The sequence below is a fragment of the Malus domestica genome, chromosome 04 (genome assembly GCF_042453785.1).
Source record: "Malus domestica chromosome 04, GDT2T_hap1".
In the NCBI taxonomy this organism is placed as follows: Eukaryota; Viridiplantae; Streptophyta; class Magnoliopsida; order Rosales; family Rosaceae; genus Malus; species Malus domestica.
Genome location: NC_091664.1, coordinates 26723732 through 26749237, shown reverse-complemented (window position 1 = coordinate 26749237; position 25506 = coordinate 26723732). Strand labels below are relative to the sequence as shown.

Sequence of the window (25506 nt, the reverse complement as noted above, 5' to 3'; positions counted from 1 at the left end):
AAATTTTCAAGTCTTAAAAAAATATAAAAGGAAAAAAATAAGAAGATTCCCCTCCCATCCGAGCAACCTTAACAGCCCACCCCACCCAGTCGCACATGAAACTGCAGTGATGATAAACTGGAAAGGGTCAAAACAGCAATTGACAATATTGGGAAGGAGGGAGAGGGAGGAGAGCTTGGATTGGTAGTTTTGGACGCATGAAATGGAGGTGGGGAGGTTGGGGAGTTGGAAGAGGGAGGTTTCTTTGAGGCGTTGGGCCATTTGTTTGGCTGCGATTACATGTGCGACGGGGTGGGGTGGGGACTTGGGTGGTTGCTCTAGTGGGAGGCAAAGAAGAAGATGAACTGTTCATCTTGTTTTTTTTTTCGATTTTTTTTCATTTTTAATTATATAAAACTTAAAAAAAATATTATTTAAACATTTTTAATCCACATGGTAATATTTAATTAGATTCGTGGGACCTATTTATGTGCCAAATCAGCATATAACAAAAATATTGACAAAATTCTAACATAATGACCACATTGATTTGCGTCATCCATTTTCAGGGACTACATTGATTGATTTTCAATTTCAAGGACCATCTTGATGGAGTAGGTCAATTTCAGGGATCATTTGTGATAAAAATCCTAAAAAGAATGAACAATTCCGATAATGATACGACAAAATTATATCATGTCATGGCGCTAGAGGAGGAAGAATAACCACATGTATTGTCTATTAATTTTAATTGGTCAAAATGATTTTTTCTTAAATTACAATTGTTGAAGAGAAACTTGCTTGCAAGGACACTATTGGCGGCATCTTTGTTAATAATATGTGGTCATGTGTTATAACTTGTTCAATATCTTTTAAGCCTATAATGCGTCCTCGTATATTTTAGTGTCAACCTAGACATGAATACAATCAATTTACCAAACTAATTGAATGTAAGTTCTTCTCATTTAAGACGGGTGATGCACTTAAGAAAGAATGACTCTATAAACAATTACTATGTATATAAAAAAAAAAATTGTTTGACTCCTTACATATAAAGAGTTATTTTTCTTCCAAATGAACATCTTTAAAAAAAAATATTTGATTTAGAAATCCTTTAGTCATTCATATGAATCACACAAATTGATGGTTCATAATAAGGATGTTACTTGTTATCATGACTGCCGATTGGTCTGGCATATATGGATGACTAAATGATGTCCAAACAAATGAACAATTCCAATAATAATACGACAAAATTATATCATGTCATGGCGCTGAAGGAGAAAGAATAACCACATGTATTGTCTATTAATTTTAATTGGTCAAAATGATTTTTTCTTAAATTACAATTGTTGACTATCGATATTTGATTGTTATGTTCTTATTATGTGATCGATATATCGTTATTTAATTTTGATTTGTTCTGAACATATTAGATATTTCCTTAGGAAACGACCAAACCGTGTTCATTATTTTATTCAACAAGAACAAGGATGAAACCAGGAATCGGTCCCAGCCGAAGGAGGAGGAGCCCGTCGCCTTGTATTTCATGTCAGAGTTTTGGGACCCACCAACCAAAATCATCGTATCTTTCCAGTTAGTCTTCCAGAGCAAAAAAAACAACCATCATCTCATCACTCTCTGTCGTAATCATAGTCAATTAGCATATAATTAGATTAAATTAAATTAATTAAATAAAGTGATTACTTCCAGAGCAAAAAAAACAACCATCATCTCATCACTCTCTGTCGTAATCATAGTCAATTAGCATATAATTAGATTAAATTAAATTAATTAAATAAAGTGGGAGGTTTGTAGCCTGCATGGTGTTTTTTAGGAGACGGTTGAAAGAACCCAACTCAGGAAATCCAGCTTCATTGCTTAGAAATAAGCAGAGCTTCCAAAAAAGCACTTTTTTGGTTGCTTGGTGGGAAGCATGTACATGCATGCCTGGGACTCTTAATTTTGTTCATTAAATAAAATTCCAACCATCCAAATGGTGTAGTAGTTGGTATGTAGTGGAAGAAGATATGTTTGAAAAGTGTTTTTATTGACATTTCTAAGAAGTAGAATTTTGTACAAATTTGCTTTTTGGCTTCTGCTTACTAGCTGATCGGCCTCAAAGATTCACACACAAATTTCCCAAGGCAACCATGCGGCTGCTGCTGCTCTTTCTGGCTTTCTGCTTCTCTGGAATTCATGTGATCTCTTCTTCTACACACCCAGATGATGGTATGTGTAGTCTTAAATATCAATATATATATATATATATATGTATATGTATGTATATTGATCTCTTAATTCATGGGAAAATTGGGTTTTGTGTAGTTTCTACTTTTGGTCTACAATTTCAAAGCTACCTTCATATCCGTTCATTTGAGAGGTTTTTTGTGATATCATGTTCATCTTCCTATTCTCCGTGACGATATTCCAAATCAATCATCTATTATTATATGGGAAATTAAAAATGGATGACACAGTGTGATTGGTTTGGGATACCAGTATTATGCATCCTTGGTGTAGATTCTTTCGTGTGTACCAAGCAATTAGTTTCGGTCTAATGTGAATTATTTTGAAGTTTTGGTTAAATTTTGTTCTAAACCCTCATTGTTCCTATTAAGGGTAGTTGATTGATTTATAAGTGTGTTGATCCAGCTAGTGCACTCCAATCCTTGAGGCAGACATGGAGCAACGTTCCACCCAGCTGGGACAAGTCAAACGATCCATGTGAGGAGCGCTGGGAAGGCATCACTTGCAATGGTTCGAGGGTGACTGCATTGTGAGTGTTGTTCATTTTCGCATTCTGATGTGATCGTTGTAATTACGAGCATTCTCGCTTACTTTCTTAATAAGATTTTGAACCAGAACCTCTTCTGATGTTCACTGTGCAGGCGATTATCAGGAATGAACGTGAAAGGGGAAATTGAAGGCGACATCGCGGGGCTCTCTGAGTTAAGATCCTTGTGAGTGAGATTGTTCCTCCTTTCATACCAGCATATTTTTGCACTATATTATGAACTGAGCAACACACAACAAATTTGATGTCTAATTAAAAAAATATGCATAAAACGTGTTTACTTTCGCAGTGTCAGTTATTTTGTTTAGCTCAATCTTGATTAGGGATGGAATTCTTTTTGTGACGAAGCTGAAACGATAACATTGCAGGGATCTTTCATTCAACAAAGGCCTCACCGGTTCTCTCTCTCCACGATTAGGGGATCTGAGCAATCTAAACTTCCTGTAAGAACAATTTACCAAGCTATTTTTCACATCTGCACCTTTTGAACTTTAGGGAACATGAGTTTTTATATCGGATAATTATACGAGACTGTTTCCATCTTTTAGGATCCTAGCTGGTTGCGGCTTCAGTGGAATTATTCCAAGTGAATTGGGGAAACTTGGAGAGCTACTCTTCTTGTAAGAATTGGACTAATTATTCATACTGTTAGTGCAAACCAATATAATGTTTTTCTTTTCCCACGTTTATATAACCTTGGTTTTTCTCAGGGCTTTGAATACGAATAACTTCACCGGTAGTATACCTGCTTCTTTGGGTAATCTCTCCAACCTCTATTGGCTGGACCTGGCAGACAATCAGTTGACTGGACCTCTCCCAGTTTCGAGCGGCACTACCCCCGGCTTAGACCAACTGTTTAACGCTAAACATTTGTGAGTATTTTCCGTTTTGAAACTCTCTCCATTCGGGAAAGAAAATGAAATTCTAGTAAGGATTATGCCACTGCTTATTGCGTAAACTTAAAACAGATTATATGAATTTGCAGCCATTTGAACCAGAACCAGCTTTCAGGTACCATTCCACCCAGACTTTTCAGCTCCAAGATGACACTGATCCATATGTAAGTTGATCCAAACGATCAGTTTCTAATTTGTCCGGATCCTATCTATCAGTTTATGTTCTATACTTAAACTGCTTGTCATTCTTTATTTGCAGATTGTTTGATGGAAATAGATTCACTGGGACTATTCCATCAACAATATTTTCCGTTCAGACTCTCGAGGTTCTGTGAGTAAAAAGCCATCTTGAATTTTCTTTTTCCTCCACATTTAAGCGTATCTGCTTCTTGACACTTATTAGACTAAAACCGTTCTTTTCTGCAACAGTCGGCTTGATAGGAATGCTCTGACGGGACCAGTCTCCTCAAATATCTCCAACCTAAAAAATCTCAGTAAATTGTGAGTACAAACTCTCCAAGAAAATACTTTGGTGTGCTTTTACCATAATCTTAGTGATGGTTAATCAGCTTTTACACGGTTTTTATATTCTCTTCCAGAAATATCGCGCACAACAAGTTGGACGGCTCTTTACCCGACCTAACTAGATTGAATGCCCTCAATTACGTGTGAGTACATGTCATGGAGCTGTCATTTGCAGTTTCAGTTTTCCGGGCTGTTCTTGTGTTGTACTGATAAATCCTAATGATTTTACTTCAGAGACCTTAGTTACAACTCGTTTGATCCATCAAAAGCTCCGGGTTGGATCTCAACCTTGCTCTCGCTCACCACTATGTAAGTCTGGTGGAGGTTACATGAAAATGTCTTGGAAAAGGACAGTGAAAAATTTATTGTGATATCATTTTGAAATTATTTACTGTTATGATGCCAGCGTTTTAGAAAATGTAGCACTTCAAGGGACTGTGCCAGAGCAGATGTTCAGCATACAGTCATTGCAGCAAGTGTAAGTATAAGGAGAATAACGGAATAATTCATCTACGTGCTGCAATTTCAGTAAACTGGCCATTCATCTTTTCTGTTACTCGACAGGAAACTGAAAAACAACGCGTTTAACGACACATTTAACATGGGTGATTACATCAGTCCGCAACTGACGCTTGTTGATCTGCAGAACAATCAGATTCAGAGAATAACTCTGGGTTATGATGAGTACAAAAATACATTAATGTAAGACGGTTCACGGGCCTCGGTCTTAATTTTCTATGATGTTCTGTATTTTACTGGGACATTCATTCTTAGTTGTGACTTTTTCATATTGCAGACTTGTTGGGAACCCATTCTGCAATGAATCTAGCTCGAGTCCGTACTGTCAGCCTCCACAATCAAATACAAAACCGTATGCTACTAGCACGGATTGTCCATCCATTACATGCCCCGGGGGTCAGCAGCCAAGCCCTCAGAGTTGTCAATGTGGATATCCTTTTGAAGGAACACTGGATTTCCGAGCGCCCACTTTCAGGGAATTGACAAATGTGACTCTGTTTCAATCCCTAGAACAATGGGTGAAACTTCACCTCACTCCCGGTTCAGTGTCACTTGATAACCCTTTCTTCGACAACGATGACCATCTTAAAGTACATGTGGCTCTCTTTCCACCTACAGGAACATATTTTAATAGGTCTGAGATTATCAGGATTGGTTTTGATATGAGCAGTCAGCCTTACATGCCGCCAGACGGGTTTGGACCCTTCGTTTTTATTCCAGCTCAATATAATTTCCCAGGTAATTTTAAATCACAGTGTTCATATACACCTTCCCTGCATTAGAAGATCAATTAAAATGACAGTTAAAAACCCGAATTGTTTCAGACACACATAAAAGCTTTATGAGCACTGGTGTTATTGTTGGGATATCAGTTAGTTGTCTCGTTCTTGTTGTGGGCCTCGTGGTAGTAGGAATTTACGCCATTAGGCAAAGGAAACGTGCGGAAAGAGCCATTGGTTTAAGCAGACCTTTCGGTAAGAAATCATTCCTGTTGTGGATAATTTCTAGACTGAAATTCTGTCACTAATGCTAGATACTGTTCAGCTTATATTCACTACTCTCCTCTATCTTCCAGCTTCTTGGGTGCCAAGCGGAAATGATAGTGGCGGTGCACCACAGTTAAAGGGAGCAAGATGGTTTTCGTATGATGAGCTTAAGAAGTGCACCAATAATTTCTCTGACAGTAATGAGATAGGATCTGGCGGCTACGGGAAGGTATATATACAACTCATTCAGTAACATCTATGAAATTGTGCTTGAAGCTAAAATATTTTTTTTTCTGTACTTTTCGGTTGGCTATCCATAGGTTTACAGGGGCATGCTTTCTGATGGACAAGTGATAGCAATCAAAAGAGCTCGGCAAGGATCAATGCAGGGAGGCGTCGAGTTCACGACTGAAATTGAGTTGCTCTCTCGCGTTCATCACAAAAATGTTGTTGGTCTTTTGGGATTCTGTTTCGAACAAGGAGAGCAGATGCTGGTTTACGAGTATATGCCTAATGGAACACTTAGGGAAAGCTTGTCAGGTCAGTTTTAGATTTTACTTTTCGCTATTTCATATTTTTAGTTTTATGTGCTTCATTTAGTACCATTGATTTAACATGTAATGATAAGATTTGTTCTAATACGAGTTGCAGGGAGATCTGGTATTCATCTCAATTGGAAGAGGAGACTCCAAATCACTCTTGGCTCGGCAAGAGGACTGGCTTACCTACATGAACTTGCAAATCCTCCTATAATTCACAGAGATGTGAAGTCCACCAATATTCTATTAGATGAACATTTAACGGCGAAGGTTGCAGATTTTGGCCTGTCGATGCTGGTCAATGACAGCGGAGAAGAACATGTCTCGACTCATGTCAAAGGAACACTAGTAAGTTTGCAATTAAGCATTTCGAACGTTATCATTTGTAACTACCTAAAATGTGATCTTCTATGGTAAGCACTAAGCAGGAAAATCGTGTTTTCCAGTTTCAACATTTCTTGTATTGTAAGTTACTGTCTACACTTTCAGGGCTATCTGGATCCTGAGTACTACGTGACTCAACAATTGACCGAGAAGAGCGATGTATACAGCTTTGGAGTCGTTATGCTTGAACTGATAACTGCTAGGCAGCCAATTGAGAAGGGAAAATACATTGTCCGCGAGGTACGATTGGTGATGGACAAGAATGACGAGGAGCATTACGGTTTGAGGGAGTTAACAGATCGAAACATTCGAAACTCAGGAACTCTTATTGGGTTTGGGAGGTTCTTGGAGCTAGCCATGCAATGCGTCGAAGAATCAGCTGCAGATCGTCCCACGATGAGTGAACTTGTGAGGGCTATCGAAACCATTCTGCAGAACGATGGGATGAACACAAACTCAACATCAGCATCTTCATCAGCCACGGAGTTTGCAGCATCAAAAGGTGCTCCGAAACATCCCTACAACATTGGCTTGCCGAAAAAGGAATTCAATGACAGCACCGGCTCCTTTGATTACAGCGGTGGATGCGCTATTTCAGCGAAAATTGAACCCAAGTAGTAATTATGGAGTGCAACGGAGTTTTGTGCTAATTACTTTCTTCTTTTGTAATTGTAATTTTCTGTATCCATATATATATAATGTTGAGAGTACAACCTCTCACAGCAATAATGTACCAGATTAGATGTTTGCTTAGCTATTAAGCTTAGCATGGTTAGTGATTAGTTGTACATTATGCTTAGCTGGCACATATGGCTGAGATATGATATTTATGTGTAAATACCTTGTGTAATGATCTGTTGATGTTAATGAAATCACAATCTTATTTTACTCTCTCTCTCTCTATAACTGAAATCTCTCTCTAGATTCTCAGTTTCTACATGGTATCATCACCATTGTCTAACCGACTTCGATCCTCCGCTTCCCTCTCTTTCTTGAAACTTTCTTGCGTTTCTTGAATTTTCCTATCTCCCACACAGGTCTCTGCATCTTGGATTTCTTTCTTTTCGTCCTCAATTCACCAAATTAGGTTAAGGCAACTGCTGCGAACTCCTCTAATTCTCCTTCTTCACTTAATTCCCCAGTGAATCTCCCTCCCAGCGAGATCTCTAATTTTTCGATCATGTCAATTGGATCGATTTCCATTGCAAATGTTGCTGGAATGATTCCGACGAAGCTCAATCGTTAGAACTACATCACTTGGCGCCGTCTCTTCATTCCTGTACTGAAGCGTTTCAAGCTTTTTGGCCTCATCAATGGTGAGGATCTCTGCCCTCCTGAATTTGTTCTCAATTCCTCTGGATCTCATGTTCTCAATCCTCTCTATGAGACCTAGTGTGAGCGTGATCAAATTCTGATGATCTGGATTAACTCAACACTCTCCAAAGATCTTCTTCCTTTGACTATTGGAATGAAAGACTCTTGCTCCTTTTGGCAGTCTCTTGAGCGGCGGTTCTCTGGTGCTTCACGCACATATGTTCACAGCCTTTGATCGAAGATCCAAACAATTCAGAAAGGTGACTCTTCCATGACTGATTATCTTAATTCGATTAAAGATATCTCTGATAAACTTGCTACTGCTGGTGAACCAATTTCTGAATCTGACCTCGTTGCATACATTTTATCTCGTCTTCCTGATAACTATGAGTCATTTGTTAACTCTATTGAGACTCGTAATGAGTCTGTAACGGTTGATGAACTTCATGGCCTTCTATTGAGCAAAGAGATCTTACTCCAAAAACGCAAAACCAAAGTTTCATCCTCCTCCGCTGCACCATTTCATGCTTATGCGGCACAATCTAACACCTTTGGTGCTCAGTTGAACAGAGGTAATTCTCATGGTCGTTTTCCAAATCGACATCGATACAATCAGAATCGTAATTTTAGGGGAAACATACCTAACAACTGGAATCACAACAACTCTAGTGGTATTCTTGGTGCTGGCCCTTCTCGTCAGACATTCGGTCAATCCAACTCCTCTGGGCGCTCTGTTCAATGTCAGTTATGTCTTCAATATGGTCACTGGGCTCCTACATGCAATCGTTTCTCTTAATTTTCCCCGAACTCGAATGCACAAGCTCCTACTGCAATGTCTGCTATGAATGCCTCTGCCTCTCCTAGCTATTGGCTTACTGATAGTGGTGCATCTCATCATGTCACACCTGACCCTTCTGCACTCAATTATGCAATTCCATACTCTAGCAATGATCAACTATTTGTTGGTAATAGAAAAGGTCTGTGCATTTCTCATACTGGATCTATTCTCATTCGCACAAATAATGCTACTTTTAGATTGAATGATGTGTTTTTAGTTCCTCAGGCATCTCATAATTTGCTCTCTGTTTACAAGTTTGTATATGACAATTAGTGTTCTTTGACATTTGATCCTTTTGGATTCTATGTCAAGGACCTAAGAACTAGGAAGATGTTTTTCTAGAGCCCTAATGAATGAGGGTTACACCTCTTCTACTGGAATGCTTCAAATGGTGTTTCTGGGGGCTCTGATAATTGCTAAGGCTGATTTCCAGATTTGGCATCAACCCCTTGGACATCCTTCTAGTGGCACTTTAAGTTCTGTGGTGAATAAAAATCATCTGCCTGTAATTGGTTCTGTTGATAAATTGTCTATGTGCACAGCTTGTCAATTAGGCAAAGCTTCTAGACTACCATTTACCGATGTACCTTGTACATCCACTAGGCCATTTTAATTACTTCACACTGATGTATGGGGTCCCTCTCCCACATCTTCATGTACTGGATACAAGTTTCACATAATAATAATGGATGACTTTACTAAATATAGATGGCTCTATCCTCTATACTTCATTTCTAATGTCTTCTCCACTCTTAAGACTTTTATCTTAAAGGTTCAAACTTTACTTGAGCTCAAAGTTTAATGTATAAGATCTGATTCAGAGGGTGAATTTTTGAATAAATCATTACAAAGTTTCCTTAATGATCAAGGTATCACCCATCAGTTGAGTTGTCCTCACACGCTTGAGCAAAATGGGTGGAACCCTATTATCTCACAGTGGTTTACCTGCAAAGTTTTAGGTTGAAGCTTTCCAAACTGCTATATATCTTATTAATCGATTACCTCATCAGTCTTCTGTGATAAGTCCTTGGGAACTTCTATTTCATGCCTCTCCCAAGTATCGTACCTTAAAGACTTTTGGATGTGCTTGCTATCTATGGCTAAAACCGTATGCAAGTGACAAGTTGGATGCTAAGAGTAAACAATGTGTATTTCTAGGTTATAGTTTGAATCACAGTGGTTATAGATGCTTGGATCCGGTCACTAATATGCTCTATATTTCGAGACATGTGGTATTTGATGAATATGTGTTTCCTTATCAACATCTCACTTCTCTGGTCTCAGTTCAGAATACATGTTCACATCCTCACACTATTGCTCATATGTCTCTTCCACTGCCTGTGTTGAATCCTACAAAGCCCCCTACATTTGCAACTCCCTTAGAGACATCGAGTTCCTCATCAACAACTTCTCCTAACACAGAGTCCTCTCATCCTACCTTATCTACCTCAGTTGTTTCTCAACCATCTTCTTCACAGCCTCTAGCTCTTGTCAATACTCATCCAATGGTTACAAGAGAAAAGGCAGGCATTCATAAACCCAGGGTGTTTACTACAACTAAACATCATTTTCCATCCACTGTTGATCCTCTCACAAAGTTACCCTCTACTCCATCTACATTTCTCCAAGCATGCTCACTGGATGGAAGCTATGCAATCTGAATTTCAAGCCTTGCAATTGACTGGAACTTGGGATTTGGTTCCACACAACTCCAATTACAACCTTGTAGGTTGCAAATGGGTTTTCAAAGTTAAACACAAACCAGATGGTACCATTGAAAGGTATAAGGCAAGCCTTGTTGCTAAAGGGTTTCATCAATAGGAAGGTTTGGATTTCTCAGAAACTTTTAGTCCTGTTGCAAAACCTACTACTATCAGGATTCTACTATCTATTGCAGTAAACTATAATTGGTTTGTACATCAATTGGATGTAAGTAATGCTTTTCTGCATGGTCATTTGAAGGAAGATGTGTACATGATCCAGCCTCCTGGTTTTATGGATCATTCCAAACCCCATCATGTTTGCAAGCTTAAGAAATCACTATATGGTCTTAAACAAGCTCCTCAAGCTTGGTATGAAGCCTTCTACAATGTTATTGTCTCTTTGGGTTTTAGTTCCTCCTACTCTGATACAAGTCTCTTTATCAAAAGAGATACTTGCATTACTTTCATCTTGGTCTATGTTGATGATATAATCATCACTGGAAGTTCAACCACTGAGTGTCAATCCATCATCTCCAAGCTTCAAGCAATGTTTCCTGTTAAGGATCTAGAAGATATTCATTATTTCTTAGGCATTGAAGTTCAAAGGTCATCCAAAGGTCTATTTATGCACCAATCTAAGTATGTTTTAGATTTACTCAAGAAAAAGACATGCTTGGAGTTAAACCTTGTGCAACACATGTGTCTGCCTCAAAACTTGATCACTCAGGCACTCTCTTATCTGATCCTACTTCTTATCGGTCCACAGTTAGTGCTTTACATTATCTCACATGGACAAGGCCTGATTTAGCCTTTGCTGTCAATCAAGTTTGTCAACATATGCATTCTCCAAGAACTATTCATCTTCAGGCAGTCAAGTGTATTTTGAGATATCTCAAGGGCACTATTGATTTTGGACTTTGGTTCACTACATGCACTCAATGCCTCACGGCTTGGTCTGATGCAGATTGGGCTGGTTGTCCTGTGGACAGAAGATCCACCAGTGGTTATTGTGTTTTTCTAGGCCATAATCTCATCTCTTAGAGTGCTAAGAAACAAGCAACAATAGCTAGATTGTCAACCGAAGCAGAAGATATGTCTCTTGCTCAAACTGCTGCTGAAATAACCTGGGTGTGCGAAATTCTGCAGGATATCTCCTTTCCTTTGTTAAAGACTCCTACCATATACTGTGACAACAAAAGTGCAATTACGCTTGCATTCAATCCTGTTTTCCATGCTAGGACAAAAATTGTTGAAATTGATTATCACTACATCCAGGAGAAAGTTTTACTTGGTCATATTGGTGTGTCTCATGTTGCTTCAGCTCTTTAAATTGCTGATATCTTTACCAAGTCTTTAGTTGCTAATAGATTTGCAGATCTTACTCACAAGCTCTCAGTTTGGTCTCCTACCTTCAGCTTGAGGGGTGTGTTGAGAGTACAACCTCTCACAACAACAACGTACCAGATTAGATGTTTGCTTAGCTATTAAGCTTAGCATGGTTAGTGGTTAGTTGTACATAATACTTAGCTGGCACATATGGCTGAGATAGGATATTTATGTATAAATACCTTGTGTAATGATCTTTTGATGTTAACGAAATCACAATCTTATTTTACTCTCTCTCTCTCTCTACAATTCTCTCTCTCACTCTCTCTCTCTCTCTATAACTGAAATCTCTCTCTAGATTCTCAGTTTCTACACATAAATGTAGCGAAAGAATATGTAGCATTATTGATTTCAACTGACAAATAGGCATGTAATATTGTTACATTGTGTCTTAGATCTTTTGGATTTGATGCAAGACTTCTTTAAACGTGATTTCTAACATTTCTTCCAGGAAAAATATTGTTTGAAAACTCAACAGTTGAATTTTTACTGAAAGTTTGAGCTAACACTCACGATTTGTAATCGGGTTTACGATTATCCAAAATTTATTGTAAAATTTACTTTTGGCTATCATTTTCGCTGCAGACGTAGCTTTTAAAAATTTATGTAAGACATTTAAGAGATGTTCCGACTGTCAAAACGGATCTGATCGTGGTCACAAATATTTATTGGTTGATTTTTATGTTTTTTTTTTGGTAAACAATAAATTTTGTTAGAATAACTACCGACGAAATTTGAACTTACGTCGTCATGCAAGAGCTCAACATCTTTCCACACTATAGTAAAGAGCCACTTGCTTCACAAGATTAAATATTCAATAAAAAGACTTACGTAAATTAATAAATGGTGAAACTGCTTACAAATGGTGTAAAACTCAATGGTCGCAAAAGTGGGTGAGTGTTACTCAATAATCACATTTTCACAAAAAAAAAAAAAAATGAAAGTATGAGCAAGCGTACATCAACAATTAAGCGTTTGTTTGGAAGCTTTTAAAATAGTTGAAAGTTTTTTTTGATGAAAATGCTTTTGAAATTATTTTTAATAAAAATGCAAGTGAATTCTAGAAAAACACTTAAAGCATTTCCTGCAAGGTAGCGCTTCAAGTACTTTTGAGACCTAAAAATATTTTCATTACAAACGCTTTCAACCGTTATTTTTAAAACTCTCTCAAATGAGCCATAACAATTTTTTCATACCTTAATTTCCCAATTCTAACATTTATTTAATTATCTACTAGCAATCCTTCCATCTTTTTCTCTCTAAAATTAATTTTACCCCCTATTGTTAGATTTCAAATATAAGGCAAAATCCGATAAAAAAGTAGGTAATGATAAAGACTTATTTCATCAGCCAAATCAAGGAACACTATTTAATTTTTACCAGAATAAAAGGACTGTTTTATGGACAACAAAAAAAATTTAAATGACAATGACTAGTTTAACAAATCGAGAAAATTAATAGATCATCGGGCAAGCAACTGCCTCTATTTTGGTATTTTGGTGCCATTTCTAAAATTCAAATACCATAGTTAACTACCAAACATAAATAGAACTGAAACAATAAAAAAAGTATGTAATAAATAAAATGTATAAGTGTACTCTACATAGTTTATTGGGTAGAAAACAGGTTTACCTGTACCAAATACACATGAACAACTTGTATGGAACAAATTTATTGTCATTTTCATTTCATTTTGACGAGTCATGTGTAGATAAACCTGGCGATGGACTCGTTCTATGTAGGTCATCTCCAATCAAGGGCTAAGGCTACAGTTAGATGTAAATTTGACAAAATTAGTCACAAATCAAAGGGCTAAAGAGAATAAGGCTTAAAGGATCAGACTAAGTTTGGCGTCATCGAATACAACATGCAGCCTCAATATAGACTAAGAGCTTGTTTGGATGTGCTTTTAAAATGACTGATAAGTTTGGCGTCATCGAATGCAACATCCAGCCTCAAGATAGGCTAAGAGCTCGTTTAGATGTGTTTTTAAAATAACTGAAAACACTTTTGGTGAAAATGTTTTTAGAACCAATATTTAGTAAAGATGCAAGTAAATCCTGAAAAAACACTTAAAGTGATTCTTAGAAGAAGCACATTACTGGTGTTTCTTACAGAAAACACTTCAAGTGCTTTTGGAACCTAAAAATATTTTCTCTAAAAGTGCTTTCAGTAATTTTAAAAGCACATACAAACGAGCCATAAGTTTGTAAAGTAATATAATATCAAAGAAATAAAATATAGCCTTACATAGTTTGAGATAGAAAAATTTAGCCCTAAAATAGTCGTAAAATTTGATGGGGTAAAACATAGTTAAGCACTACGTTTAGGCCTCCATTATTGTAGATAGCCTATGTTTTCTTTTAGGAACACAAATGTAAAATAATAACGCTACGGGTCTATATATATACACATGGGATATTGCTCCTACTTTTTGCTTTATAAAAAGGAATAGGAGTAGTGACGAGTGATATCCTCACAAACGTTAAAGCACCTCCAGCGGGGGAGGTTGCTCGGGGGCCAGGCCTCCAAACAGTAACAAATTGCTGGGGGGATGACCTCCAGCGTTGGGAAGCCCGCGCAACAGGCGAGGCCCGAGGAGCAGGTCAGTCGAGGATTGCTAGCCCGACAGCTCGAGGGCTGCGTCAGGCCCGTGCATTTCATGCTGGCATGGGCGCGAGTCTTCTGACAAAAAAACAGGGCTGGGGCCCGCGACGTCAGTTGCGAAAAGTTACCGTTGGGGAAGCCACGTGGCTTCCCCATGTACGTTCGATTGAAACGGTCCTATTTTATGGACTGTTGGAAATCCAACGATAAAAAACATTTAAAAATCTCATTTAATTTCATCCGTTTGATCTAAGATCAACGGTCCATGTTATTAGGCTTTGTAAAAAAAAAAAATTTAAAAATCTAAAATGTTACCGTTGTGACATGTGGCACAATCTGGAGTGTTAGAATTTAAATTTTTTTTAATCCAACGGCAAAGATTAATTAGGTGAATAAAAATTTTAAAAAAATGTAAAAAATTCTTAAAAATCCGAAAAAAAATTATGAAAAATTATAAAAATTTGATTTTACTTTTCTATAAATACATTCTCATTATCTTCTACCCTACACCACAATTTCATATTTTCTCAACTACTTTCAACCACATTCCTATCTTTCTCTCAAGGTTTCAATCCAATTTTTTTCCAACAAAATGACTACTCAAGCAGGTACGAATTGGACGCTTCTTGAAGATGTTGCGTTGTGTATTAGTTGGGTTCAAGTTACTCATGATTCGATTACGGGTAATGAGATGCAGTTGCGAAAAATGTGAAGTCTTATTCATACCAATTATCTTGAGAAAATGGGTGGGTAAAGAACTAAAGAATCGATGTCCAGTCGTTGGAAATTACTTAGTCAATCGTTTAGTACGTAGAGAGACGGCTTGGCACAAGCTAGTGGTAATCTTCGAAGTGGGGAAAATTTAGCGAATCAGGTAACAATATATTATTTATTTGTTTGTATTATTTGTTAGCTACTTTCATTATATTTATTTGTTTGTATTATTTATTTGTTACCTACTTTCATTATAATTATTTGTTAGCTACTTTCATTATATTTATTTGTTTGTATTATTTGTTACCTACTTTCATTATAATTATTTGTTAGCTATTTTCATTATAATTATTTGTTTGTATTATTTATTTGTTACCTACTTTCATTAAAAATCTTATTCGAAATTACAAATAAAATTATTATGTATTATTTTATAAATAAAAAAATACTAATATTTTATTGTCAATTGCCAGAGTTATTCAGTGCAAGGGTGGAGATGCAAAAGACAATTGTCACGGGAATGCACTATTCATTAAAGGCAATTACTGTTTACTAAATGGATTAAATAGTGAATAGCCTGGGGAGGGCTCCTACACTGGAGTTGCTCTTAGAGAATTGGATCTGACCCAAAAAATAATAACAAACAAAAAATAAATAAATATTAACCGCAAGGGATAAAAAATTTAATCCCACCAAAAAGCCCGAGACCACGGTAAGCTCTTCTGTTCTTCTCTTTTTCTTTTCAGAAAAAAAAGGAAGAACAAGATCACAGTTTGTTGTGCTAAAAGTAGGAAAATCCAATCCGTGCCGGACTGTCCAATCCAGTCGAATCCCATCCCATCCAGCCGTTGATTCGGAATCCAAGTGAGAGAGACAGTGAGCTCAGAAACAACCAATCAAATCATTAGAAATAATGATTCATGACAGAGAGGAAACACCGCGTTTCACTTTTTGATGCGACGGCGACCGCGACGGCGTTTGGGAGTGCGAGTGCGAGTGGGACTTCGCATTTGATATTGACACTGCAACAACAAACGGAGGAGGAGGAAGGGAAGAAGAAGAAGAAGAAGAAGGAGAAGGATTAGTGTTAATTGTGGTTGATTGTGGTGGATTTGGTGCTTAATCGCGGCAATGAAATCGGATTAGGAGGGGCTGGCGGAGCAATGAAGGGCGGGGTTGCGGGTGGTAGCTATTCCGGGAAGCGGCGATGGAAGGGGTTGGTGATTGGAGTGTTGGGTCTGGTTTTTCTTTCCATGCTCGTTCCTCTTCTCTTCCTTCTCGGCCTTCACAATGGCTTTCACCCTCCCGGTAACTCTCTCTCTCTCTCTCTCTCTCTCTCTAGATCTGTTTCTCTCAGATCCGATTTTGCTTTTGCAATGGTAGTTTTGGATCTCTCTCAAGTCTTGATTCGTTCTTTTTGTTCATAATATGCAGGATATGTACCAGAACAACGAAATTCGCCTTCAGTAAGAAGTAGAACTTTGTTTTGTTAATTTGGAATTGTTTTCTGTATCCTACAATCTTGGCGTTGATCCGTTTTATTTTTCTTTTTCGAATTTTCGAATCGGTGTCAGATTGGAGGATATGACAGTAGTAAATTATACTAGCCAGCTTTGTAAATCGAATTCACGGGTAGAAACACATTGGTGAAGATAAATTACAGATTATTTGGTTTCTTGCAGGGGGGTGGTTCGAAGCAAGTAGATGATTTCGTGAAAAAATTCACACCAACCCTTTCAAAGGTTTGTTGCCTACTGCTCTGGTGTTAGGTTTTTGACGGTGCCTCTGCTTTTCGTTTGATACAATGCTTAGTTAGTTCTAGGGAAATAGGCTTGTAGATGAATCATCACTTAGCTTAAGATAAATTTGGCGTCATCTAATGCAACATGCAGCCTAAAGATAGATTAAGAGCTCGTTTGGATGTGCTTTTAAAATGACTGAAAACATTTTTGGTGAAAATGTTTTTAGAACCAATCTTTAGTAAAGATGCAAGTAAATCCTGAAAAAACATTTAAAATGTTTCTTAGAAGAAGCACATTACTGGTGTTTCTTACAGAAAACACTTCAAGTGCTTTTGGAACCTAAAAATATTTTCTCTAAAAGTGCTTTCAGTCATTTTAAAAGCACATACAAACAAGCCATAAGTTTGTAAAGTAATATAATATCAAAGAAATAAAATATAGCCTTGCATAGTTGGAGATAGAAAAATTTAGCCCTAAAATAGTCGTAAAATTTGATGGGCTAAAACATAGTTAAGCACTACATTTAACCCTCCATTATTGTAGATAGCCTATGTTTTCATTTAGAAACACAAATCTAAAATAATAACGCTACGGGTCTGTATATATACACATGGGATATTGCTCCTACTTTTTGCTTTATAAAAAGGAATAGGAGTAGTGACGAGTGATATCCTCACAAACGTTAGAGAATTGGATCTGACCCAAAAAAAATAACAAACAAAAAATAAATAAATATTAACCGCAAGGGATAAAAATTCTTCACTTAGTTAGTTTACGTGTTAAAATTCTTCAAAATTAGACATTGTGTCTCGTTGAGATAAATTCTGCTAGGAATTTGTTTATCTATTTAAGAGTTGTGATGCTGTAAAGTCTTAACCACTAATGTGTAAGGGGCCGGAAAGAATTTACGTACGGTATTCATCAACTTCCTCATCCACCCGGGTCATCTAAGAACTTTTAAGTGTTGGCGTGGTCCTCTAAAAAGTGTTAAGACTATGGGAAAGTACATCAATAATACAAAATAAGCTCTGAAGTGTCCGAGTACTGTACATTTTAATTAATCACAACAAATTAACGAGTCACATGCAATTAGCAGGTTTTGATTTTTCTTTCTCTATGTTTAGGCGTTGGCTAGATCCAATAACTGGATTAATATGCCAGTGGGCTTTGAATTATTCTAACACGTCTAAGGCCCTGTTTGGCAGCCCGTATAAAGAATCGGATAGGATAAATAATACGGACCAGAGTGTTTGGCGTTGTTACTTACTAAATAGCACCCGGATTAATTATACCGGCCCCACATGATTTATACGGTACACACCTGTTAATTTATCCTCCCTAAAACCTAAGGATTATTAGTCGGGTGAGAAACAACGCTCGCTCTCTCCCTCTCTGTCCCTTACTCGTCGCATTCCTCTCTCTCGCATCGTTCGCAAGACTCATTCTTGTTGTCATTGTTCATCCGTCGTCGTTCTTCTTCTACTTTGCTCTGCTCTGCCCTAAATTATTGGGGAAGTTATAGATCCCTTCAAAATAAGTTTTAGAACTCCATAAAATTATGTGAAATTACTGAGTGTTGGAAATCCAATTAATAGATTTTGTTAACAGGATCTGAAACCCAACGACCTGCAACCGCCATTTCGCCGGAATCGCAGATCTCATCGATTCCCGGAAAACTTCAAGAGCCAAAAGCTCTGTAAATCCTCACCGACGTGGCTGGACCTTCGTCTTCGCTTGAAGCCGCACCTTCACAGTGCCTCGATTTGTTGTAAAACATACCTTTAACAGATCCATGTTGTCTGCAGAAGATCAACCAAAAAGGGTTTTATGCCGAAGATGAACGAAAAATTAAAGGCAGTGCCCTTTGTGGATTATTCTATCATTATTTTTTTTTTTTTTATCATATCCGATATAAAACCAAACACAGTATAAATAATACGGTAATTAGTCCGATACTGCATCAAACGTCCGACTAATTTAGTCAGTACTATCCGGTGACTATTTATCCTATCCGACAGAAATAGTCAGTACAGTTCGAGCTGCCAAACGAGGCCTAAGAGTTCTTCAGGATGTGTTTTAGACTTTTAGTTCAGGAGCTTGAGGAATAAACACGTGCGTTTGGTACGCGGGACGGGACGGGACGAGGCGTTCCGTCCCGCGTTTGGTGCGCCAAAAATGGGTGGAACGGGCTGTTCCACGGGACAGATTTTGGGTGTTTTTGCGTTCCACCTCCCCCCCTGGAACGGGTTTGTTCCACGTATGTGGAACACAATGTTTTACCATTTTAAGACAAATATACCCCATTTCTTTTTCAAAAATTACACCTTCGTTCCGTCCCGTCCCGTCCCGTCCCGTCTGCGTACCAAACGCACCCTATAGTAACCAATAGACACTTCCTTTCGAATTAGGACAAGTACAACTGGTTTGTTCAGTTACCAAAGATCATAAGCTTTTGATTGGTTCTTGTGAATTGTACTTGATGGGGAAATCCGTGGCCCTATATTCTATGTTTCTAACTGTAGGATATGCGTACCTTCGGAGAATCTGAAAACTAAGTCTTGGCATTTAATCTGTCTTTGAGATGAGAAAGCTAAAGATCCACAGTGAAGAAATATCTTTATAATTGACCATGCTAGTTTCTCCATATGTGGTTCTATTTATTTCGCGGGTCTTCCCAGTCTTTCATAGTTGCTGTCTAATTAACAGAATTTGTATCTCGGGAACACCCGCCTATCCAGGTTCCTGTGGTTTGGGTTAAGGCAGCCATTCAGTAATCCATGATACGAGAATTAATTTTTTGACTCTCGTGTTTGGCATTTAAGGCCTATAGGAACCATTGCAGCAATATTTTATTCATTTGGTCTACAAACACGGTCAATAATTTGAGTGATGTGATTCAGGCATCTCAAGTCTTCAATTACCTGATTGATTTCTCTACCTTTATTTGTTTTGTGCCAGGATATACTAAACAATATTTCACGTGAAGCTATTTCACATAAAGCTGAAAATGAAACCAAAAATATCAGTGCGGTTCACAACAATAAACAAGCCAGTGTCGTTCTCAACAATGAATAAGCCAGTGTCGTCCACAGCAATGAACAATCAAAAGGCCTGTTAATGTTTAATGCCTTCTAAGGTTTGTCTATCCTTTTTACTTGCCACGTAATAGATTCTAACTCGAATTTTGTTTTCAGTAACTGCAGGAGTTTCAGCTCCACCTCATGATGGTCCGTACTCACTTCCCATTGAAAATGTATGCATGAATCAGCTATCTTTTTTCCTTCGAATCTGATTAACATACTAACAGATTCTGTTCTTGTATAGCTATTGCCTTCTGCTCTGTTTAATTTGGATCTTGGTGGCAGAACTCTAAAGCTGGTGACTCAGCTCACCAAGAATAGAATATTAAACCTTAAAAGCAAGAGTGATACTCTTAACTAAATGAGCCACAACTGTTTGTCATATTGCCTTCAACTTAACCACAGTTAAATGTTTAGTCTCAAACTATCTCAATTCAGCGTAAGGCAATTAGGTCAACTCATTATTGCATACATTACAACCACTAGAGGTGCCTAGTGGTTGTGGACGAATTCCAAGTCTGTATTTCATAGGACATTTTCTAAGTTCGATTTTTGACGTTGGTGAATCACAAAACGCTAGCTAATGAGAGTTTGAAAAGCCTCTACGAGTCTGCTCCCAAAAGATGAACTATAGTGGTAAAGCCACCAGCTTAGCCCACCTAGGCTTCTTATCTCATCACCAAAACTATTTTGATAATATCCCTCAGCCTTAGTCAAAATCAAGATTTCTTGGGTCAATGTCGTGCTCCTCTCATCTTTGCAGAGCACATCTAATCCAAAGATTGGTTTTAATATTTAAATGCCTAAATCGCAATTTACGTGGAACTCTATCGTCCAAATTCTCATGCACCAATGACATTCCAATATGCATCATTATCTTGACTTCATCATTATCCCAAAACCATGCATCCTGACTATTCAAACCTCATCTTTGAATGACTACAAAAACATATGGCCGAGGAAACAACATCAAAACCATTACCGATTAACCATCACTCGGCGGAAAGCTACTCTGGTTTTTGTTTATCCAACAAATCCCGCAGCTTCTGGAGTTTTAATGCTCTTGGACTTGGTCTAATATTCCATACGTAATTGCTGGTCACAGTGCACAGAATGGCCACCAAAAGTGGGTCATTTTCTATGCCTCCATCCTCATTGTGGGGTCCCAGCCAAGTGCCTTCTTTCTCACAAGCATTATTTTCATTTCAGCACCATCGTGCTAAAAAAACTAAGCTGTAACTGCCGAGAATCAACAAAACAAACTGCTTGAAGTGTCTTCACAGCCAGTCGAAGTCACATCAATAACTGGCCGAATTCTCAACCACAAAATGACAGTTAAATGGTACTCCAATTTCATCTCGAGCCACCACCGATTAGTTCAACACACAAAAATTGCTGCTGCACAAATTTCACTAGTAGTCTGGCCGAGTCGGAAAGTACACCAGTCGTATGACCATACACCAGCCGAATACACCAGTACACCAGTCGAATGACTATACACCAGCCGAATACACCAGTCGAAGAGCTGTCATTAATAATGTCTTCTTTTTTTTATTTATTTTTTTCATTTCACATCTGTGTTGGCTTTGGGCCCGCAAGAAATAGATATAGGTTAGTAGATCCTTCATAGAGGATTTCAACCAAGCAAACAAAAATTCTCTTCCGCACGGAGTATAATGTCTCACCAAGCTGCTTTTTATATATACTCACCCTCGGCGAGGTTAAAAATATAATTTTAACCGTCGCGATGCTACCGTATGGCTGTGTTGGAAAAAAGCCACCAAGTGCTTTTGAAACCCAACGAATGCAAATTCCCATGGTGGATCACCTCACAACATCCAATGTCGAGAGCGTCTAGGTTTCTGCATTGAGCAAAGATACAACACAATGAACAGTGCGATATTTAAATACTAATCCATTTGTAAGCTCTTGAGATTCCTCTGAATAGATATAGGTTACTGCATCGACCCCATAAAAAGGATGCTTGTCGCCCCCCTATTTTCTTACGTATCGGCTGAAAAGCCGAATGGTTGAGAAAATAATTTATTTATAGGGACACTTTAGATGCGGTCCCTAGCTATCAATATTCTTTGATTGAAACCTTGTTAGTTTTTAGTTTTTGATTGAGGTCCCTGACATTAATGTAATAATGTAAGTTACTATATTTTTTAATTAAAAATTAAAAATTGAAATTTGTAATTGTTTATATTAATGAGATTTTAAATAAAACCCATAATTTATGGGATTAAAAATAATAAAATATAAATTATACTCTCTATTATATTGTGTGTGTGTGTGTATATATATATATATATATGTATGGGTACATTAACCAAAATTAACAAAAAAAGTTATTGTACCAAAACATGGATACATTCTCAAATCAACGAAAAAGAATGTACCCATATAAGTTTAAACATGGATTAAAAAATTTGAATGGATTTTATATTAAAAAAAGGGTACATTTTACATATAACAAATTGATATATTTGAGAATGGGTACATTTAAGATTAAAAAATTGAAAAATTATATGAATGGGTACATTTAAGATTAAAAAAATTGAGAATCTTTTGATATATAAAAAAAAACTAATAGGTACAAACTTAATTTAATTTAATTTTTTATTATTTTGGAAATGTTTGAATTGAAAATTAATTAGAAGTTTAATAGAGGTGTGAGTATTAAACCCTAAATTAATTACTAATTTTTATATTAAAAAATTATATAATAAACAAGTAAATTCATTATCACATTAATGCTAGGGACTTGAATCAAAATTTGAGAACTAATAAGGTCTTGGTCAATGAACAGTAAAAACTAGGGACCGGATACTAATTTTTCCTTATTTATATCACTACCTTTTTATTGATAAGGGCAATGTTTATGTGTTAAAATTCTTCAAAATTAGACATTGTGTCTTGTTGAGATAAATTCTGCTAGGAATTTGTTTATCTATTTAAGAGTTGTGATGCTGGAAAATCTTAACTATTAATGTGTAAGGGGACGGAAAAATTTACATACGGTATTCATCAACTTCCTCATCCACCCGGGTCATCTAAGAACTTTTAAGTGTTGGTGTGGTCCTCTAAAAAGTGTTAAAACTATGGGAAAATACAGCAATAATAGAAAATAAGCTTTGAAACATCGGAGTACTTCTACATTTTAATTCATAACAACAAATTAACGAGTCACATGCAATTAGCAGGTTTTGATTTTTCTTTCTCTATGTTCAGGCGTTGGCTAGATCCAATAACTGGATTAATGTGCCAGTGGGCTTTGAATTATTCTAACACGTCTAAGAGTTCTTCAGGATGTGTTTTAGACTTCTAGTTCAGGAGCTTGAGGAATAAACACTATAGTAACCAATAGACACTTCCTTTTGAATTAGGACAAGTACAACTGTTTTGTTCAGTTACCAAAGATCATAAGCTTTTGATTGGTTTTTGTGAATTGTACTTGATGGGGAAATCCGTGGCCCTATATTCTATGTTTCTAAGTGTAGGATATGCGTACCTTCGGAGAATCTGAAAACTAATTATGGGCACATACAAAATTTTTTCTGTAAGTCTTGGCATTTAATCTGTCTTTGAGATGAGAAAGCTAAAGATCCACAGTGAAGAAATATCTTTATAATTGACCATACTAGTTTCTCCATATGTGGTTCTATTTATTTCGCGGGTCTTCCCAGTTTTTCATAGTTGCTGCCTAATTAACAGAATTTGTATCTCGGGAACACCCGCCTATTCAGGTTCTTGTGGTTTGGGTTAAGGCAGCCATTCACTAATCCACGATACGAGAATTAATTTTTTGACTCTCGTGTTTGGCATTTAAGGCCTATAGGAACCATTGCAGCAATATTTTATTCATTTGGTCTACAAACACGGTCAATAATTTGAGTGATGTGATTCAGGCATCTCAAGTCTTCAATTACCTGATTGATTTCTCTACCTTTATTTGTTTTGTGCCAGGATATACTAAACAATATTTCACGTGAAGCTATTTCACATAAAGCTGAAAATGAAACCAAAAATATCAGTGCCGTTCACAACAATGAACAAGCCAGTGTCGTTCACAACAATGAACAAGCCAGTGTCGCTCTCAACAATGAATAAGCAGTGTCGTCCACATCAATGAACAATCAAAGGGCCTGTTAATGTTCAATGCCTTCTAAGGTTTGTCTATCCTTTTTACTTGCCACGTAATAGATTCTAACTTGAATTTTGTTTTCAGTAACTGGAGGAGTTTCAGCTCCACCTCATGATGGTCCGCACTCACTTCCCATTGAAAATGTATGCATGAATCGGCCATCTTTTTTCCTTGGAATCTGATTAACATGCTAACAGATTATGTTCTTGTATAGCTATTGCCTTCTGCTCTGTTTAATTTGGATCTTTGTGGCAGAAATCTAAAGCTTGTGACTCAGCTCAAGTCATTGATTATGCGAAAGGTGGTGTGGATCAAAGTGGAAAATCATGCGAGTTGAAGTTTGGGAGCTACTGCCTTTGGGGTGAACAACATAGAGAAGACATGAAGGATGCTATGGTTGTTGAAATGTCCCACATCGACCGTATCCATGATAAAATAAGAGTTTAAATATCCTAAACTCACTCTAACTAAACCAAGACCTTTTGTGATAAAACCCCACACCTGACGGATTATGCAGGTGGTAATTACCAAGTTGGGGACAGTATCGGTGTTGTTGGAAGTGGGCCGTATGGCCCATCTCTCTGATAATTCTACATGGTATCAGAGCCAGAGAACGGGCCCATACCGTACTGCCACGTGATGGGTGGGTCCCCTTGGCCCCACGCGATGATGGTGGGTCTTTTGGCCCTACGTGTAGGGTGAGTCCCCTTGGCTCCACGTGGTTGTCGATGTATGGATCTTCCACGTATGGCCCACTAATTGGGTCCCACGTGAGGGGGCGTGTTGAAATGTTCCACATCGACCGTATCAATGACAAAAGAATAGTTTAAATACCATAATCCTATTCCAACTAATACCAAGGCCTTTTGTGATAAAACCCCACACCTGACGGATTGTGCAGGTGGTAATTACCAAGTTGGGGACAATATCGGTGTTGTTGGAAGTGGGTCGTATGACCCGTCTCTCTGATAATTCTACTTGGTATCAGAGTCAGGGAGCGGACCCGTACCGTACTGCCACATGATGGGTGGGTCCCCTTGGCCCCGCGCAATGATAGTGGGTCCCTTGGCCCCGCGTGTAGGGTGAGTCCCCTTGGCTCCATGTGGTTGTCGATGTGTGGATCTTCCACGTGTGACCCACTAATTGGGTCCCACGTGAGGGGGCGTGTTGAAATGTCCCACATCGACCGTATCCATGATAAAATAAGAGTTTAAATATCCTAAACCCACTCTAACTAAACCGAGGTTTTTTTTTATAAAACCCCACACCTGACGGATTGTGTAGGTGGTAATTACCAAGTTGGGGACAATATCGGTATTGTTGGAAGTGGGCCGTATGGCCCGTCTCTCT

General features: G+C 37.7%; 2 protein-coding genes across 5 annotated transcripts; both read left to right on the top strand.

The window, feature by feature from the left end:
- Positions 1 to 1827: 1827 nt before the first annotated feature.
- On the top strand, positions 1828 to 7513 carry LOC103408596 (leucine-rich repeat receptor protein kinase HPCA1-like). Of its 2 annotated transcripts, XM_070820749.1 has the most exons (20): positions 1886 to 1990; positions 2105 to 2211; positions 2635 to 2758; positions 2871 to 2942; positions 3145 to 3219; positions 3325 to 3396; positions 3487 to 3648; positions 3762 to 3836; positions 3932 to 4003; positions 4102 to 4173; positions 4272 to 4340; positions 4432 to 4506; positions 4604 to 4675; positions 4762 to 4899; positions 4994 to 5454; positions 5541 to 5690; positions 5792 to 5931; positions 6023 to 6242; positions 6354 to 6589; positions 6731 to 7513. In XM_070820749.1, the coding sequence occupies exons 2-20, from the start codon at positions 2133 to 2135 to the stop codon at positions 7241 to 7243; spliced, it is 2877 nt and encodes a 958-aa protein (XP_070676850.1). In that variant the 5' UTR covers positions 1886 to 1990; positions 2105 to 2132; the 3' UTR covers positions 7244 to 7513. The 2 variants fall into 2 exon arrangements, with proteins under 2 accessions (XP_070676849.1, XP_070676850.1); XM_070820748.1 differs by having other exon boundaries at positions 1828 to 2211.
- An 8398-nt stretch (positions 7514 to 15911) lies between these two features.
- On the top strand, positions 15912 to 24613 carry LOC103427743 (probable galacturonosyltransferase 7). 3 transcript variants are annotated; one of them, XR_011580187.1, is made up of 6 exons: positions 15912 to 16495; positions 16622 to 16653; positions 16870 to 16929; positions 19888 to 20038; positions 20124 to 20182; positions 24412 to 24613. XR_011580187.1 is itself a non-coding variant. In XM_070820760.1 (4 exons), exons 1-4 carry the CDS (start codon positions 16351 to 16353, stop codon positions 24120 to 24122), a joined length of 381 nt encoding a protein of 126 aa, XP_070676861.1. In that variant the 5' UTR covers positions 15912 to 16350; the 3' UTR covers positions 24123 to 24221. The 3 variants fall into 3 exon arrangements, 2 of the variants coding, with proteins under 2 accessions (XP_070676861.1, XP_070676860.1); XM_070820760.1 differs by lacking the exons at positions 19888 to 20038; positions 20124 to 20182; positions 24412 to 24613 and adding an exon at positions 23979 to 24221; XM_070820759.1 differs by lacking the exons at positions 19888 to 20038; positions 20124 to 20182; positions 24412 to 24613 and adding an exon at positions 18538 to 18884.
- Positions 24614 to 25506: the final 893 nt, after the last annotated feature.

Coding starts and splice junctions, on each gene's coding strand:
- LOC103408596 (XM_070820748.1), top strand. CDS start 2,133: ATGCGGCTGCTGCTGCTCTTTCTGGCTTTCTGCTTCTCTGGAATTCAT. Junction 2,759..2,870: donor GGTTCGAGGGTGACTGCATT/GTGAGTGTTGTT, acceptor TTCACTGTGCAG/GCGATTATCAGGAATGAACG. Junction 5,932..6,022: donor GATCTGGCGGCTACGGGAAG/GTATATATACAA, acceptor GGCTATCCATAG/GTTTACAGGGGCATGCTTTC.
- LOC103427743 (XM_070820759.1), top strand. CDS start 16,351: ATGAAGGGCGGGGTTGCGGGTGGTAGCTATTCCGGGAAGCGGCGATGG. Junction 16,496..16,621: donor CAATGGCTTTCACCCTCCCG/GTAACTCTCTCT, acceptor CATAATATGCAG/GATATGTACCAGAACAACGA. Junction 16,930..18,537: donor TCACACCAACCCTTTCAAAG/GTTTGTTGCCTA, acceptor TTTTGTTAACAG/GATCTGAAACCCAACGACCT.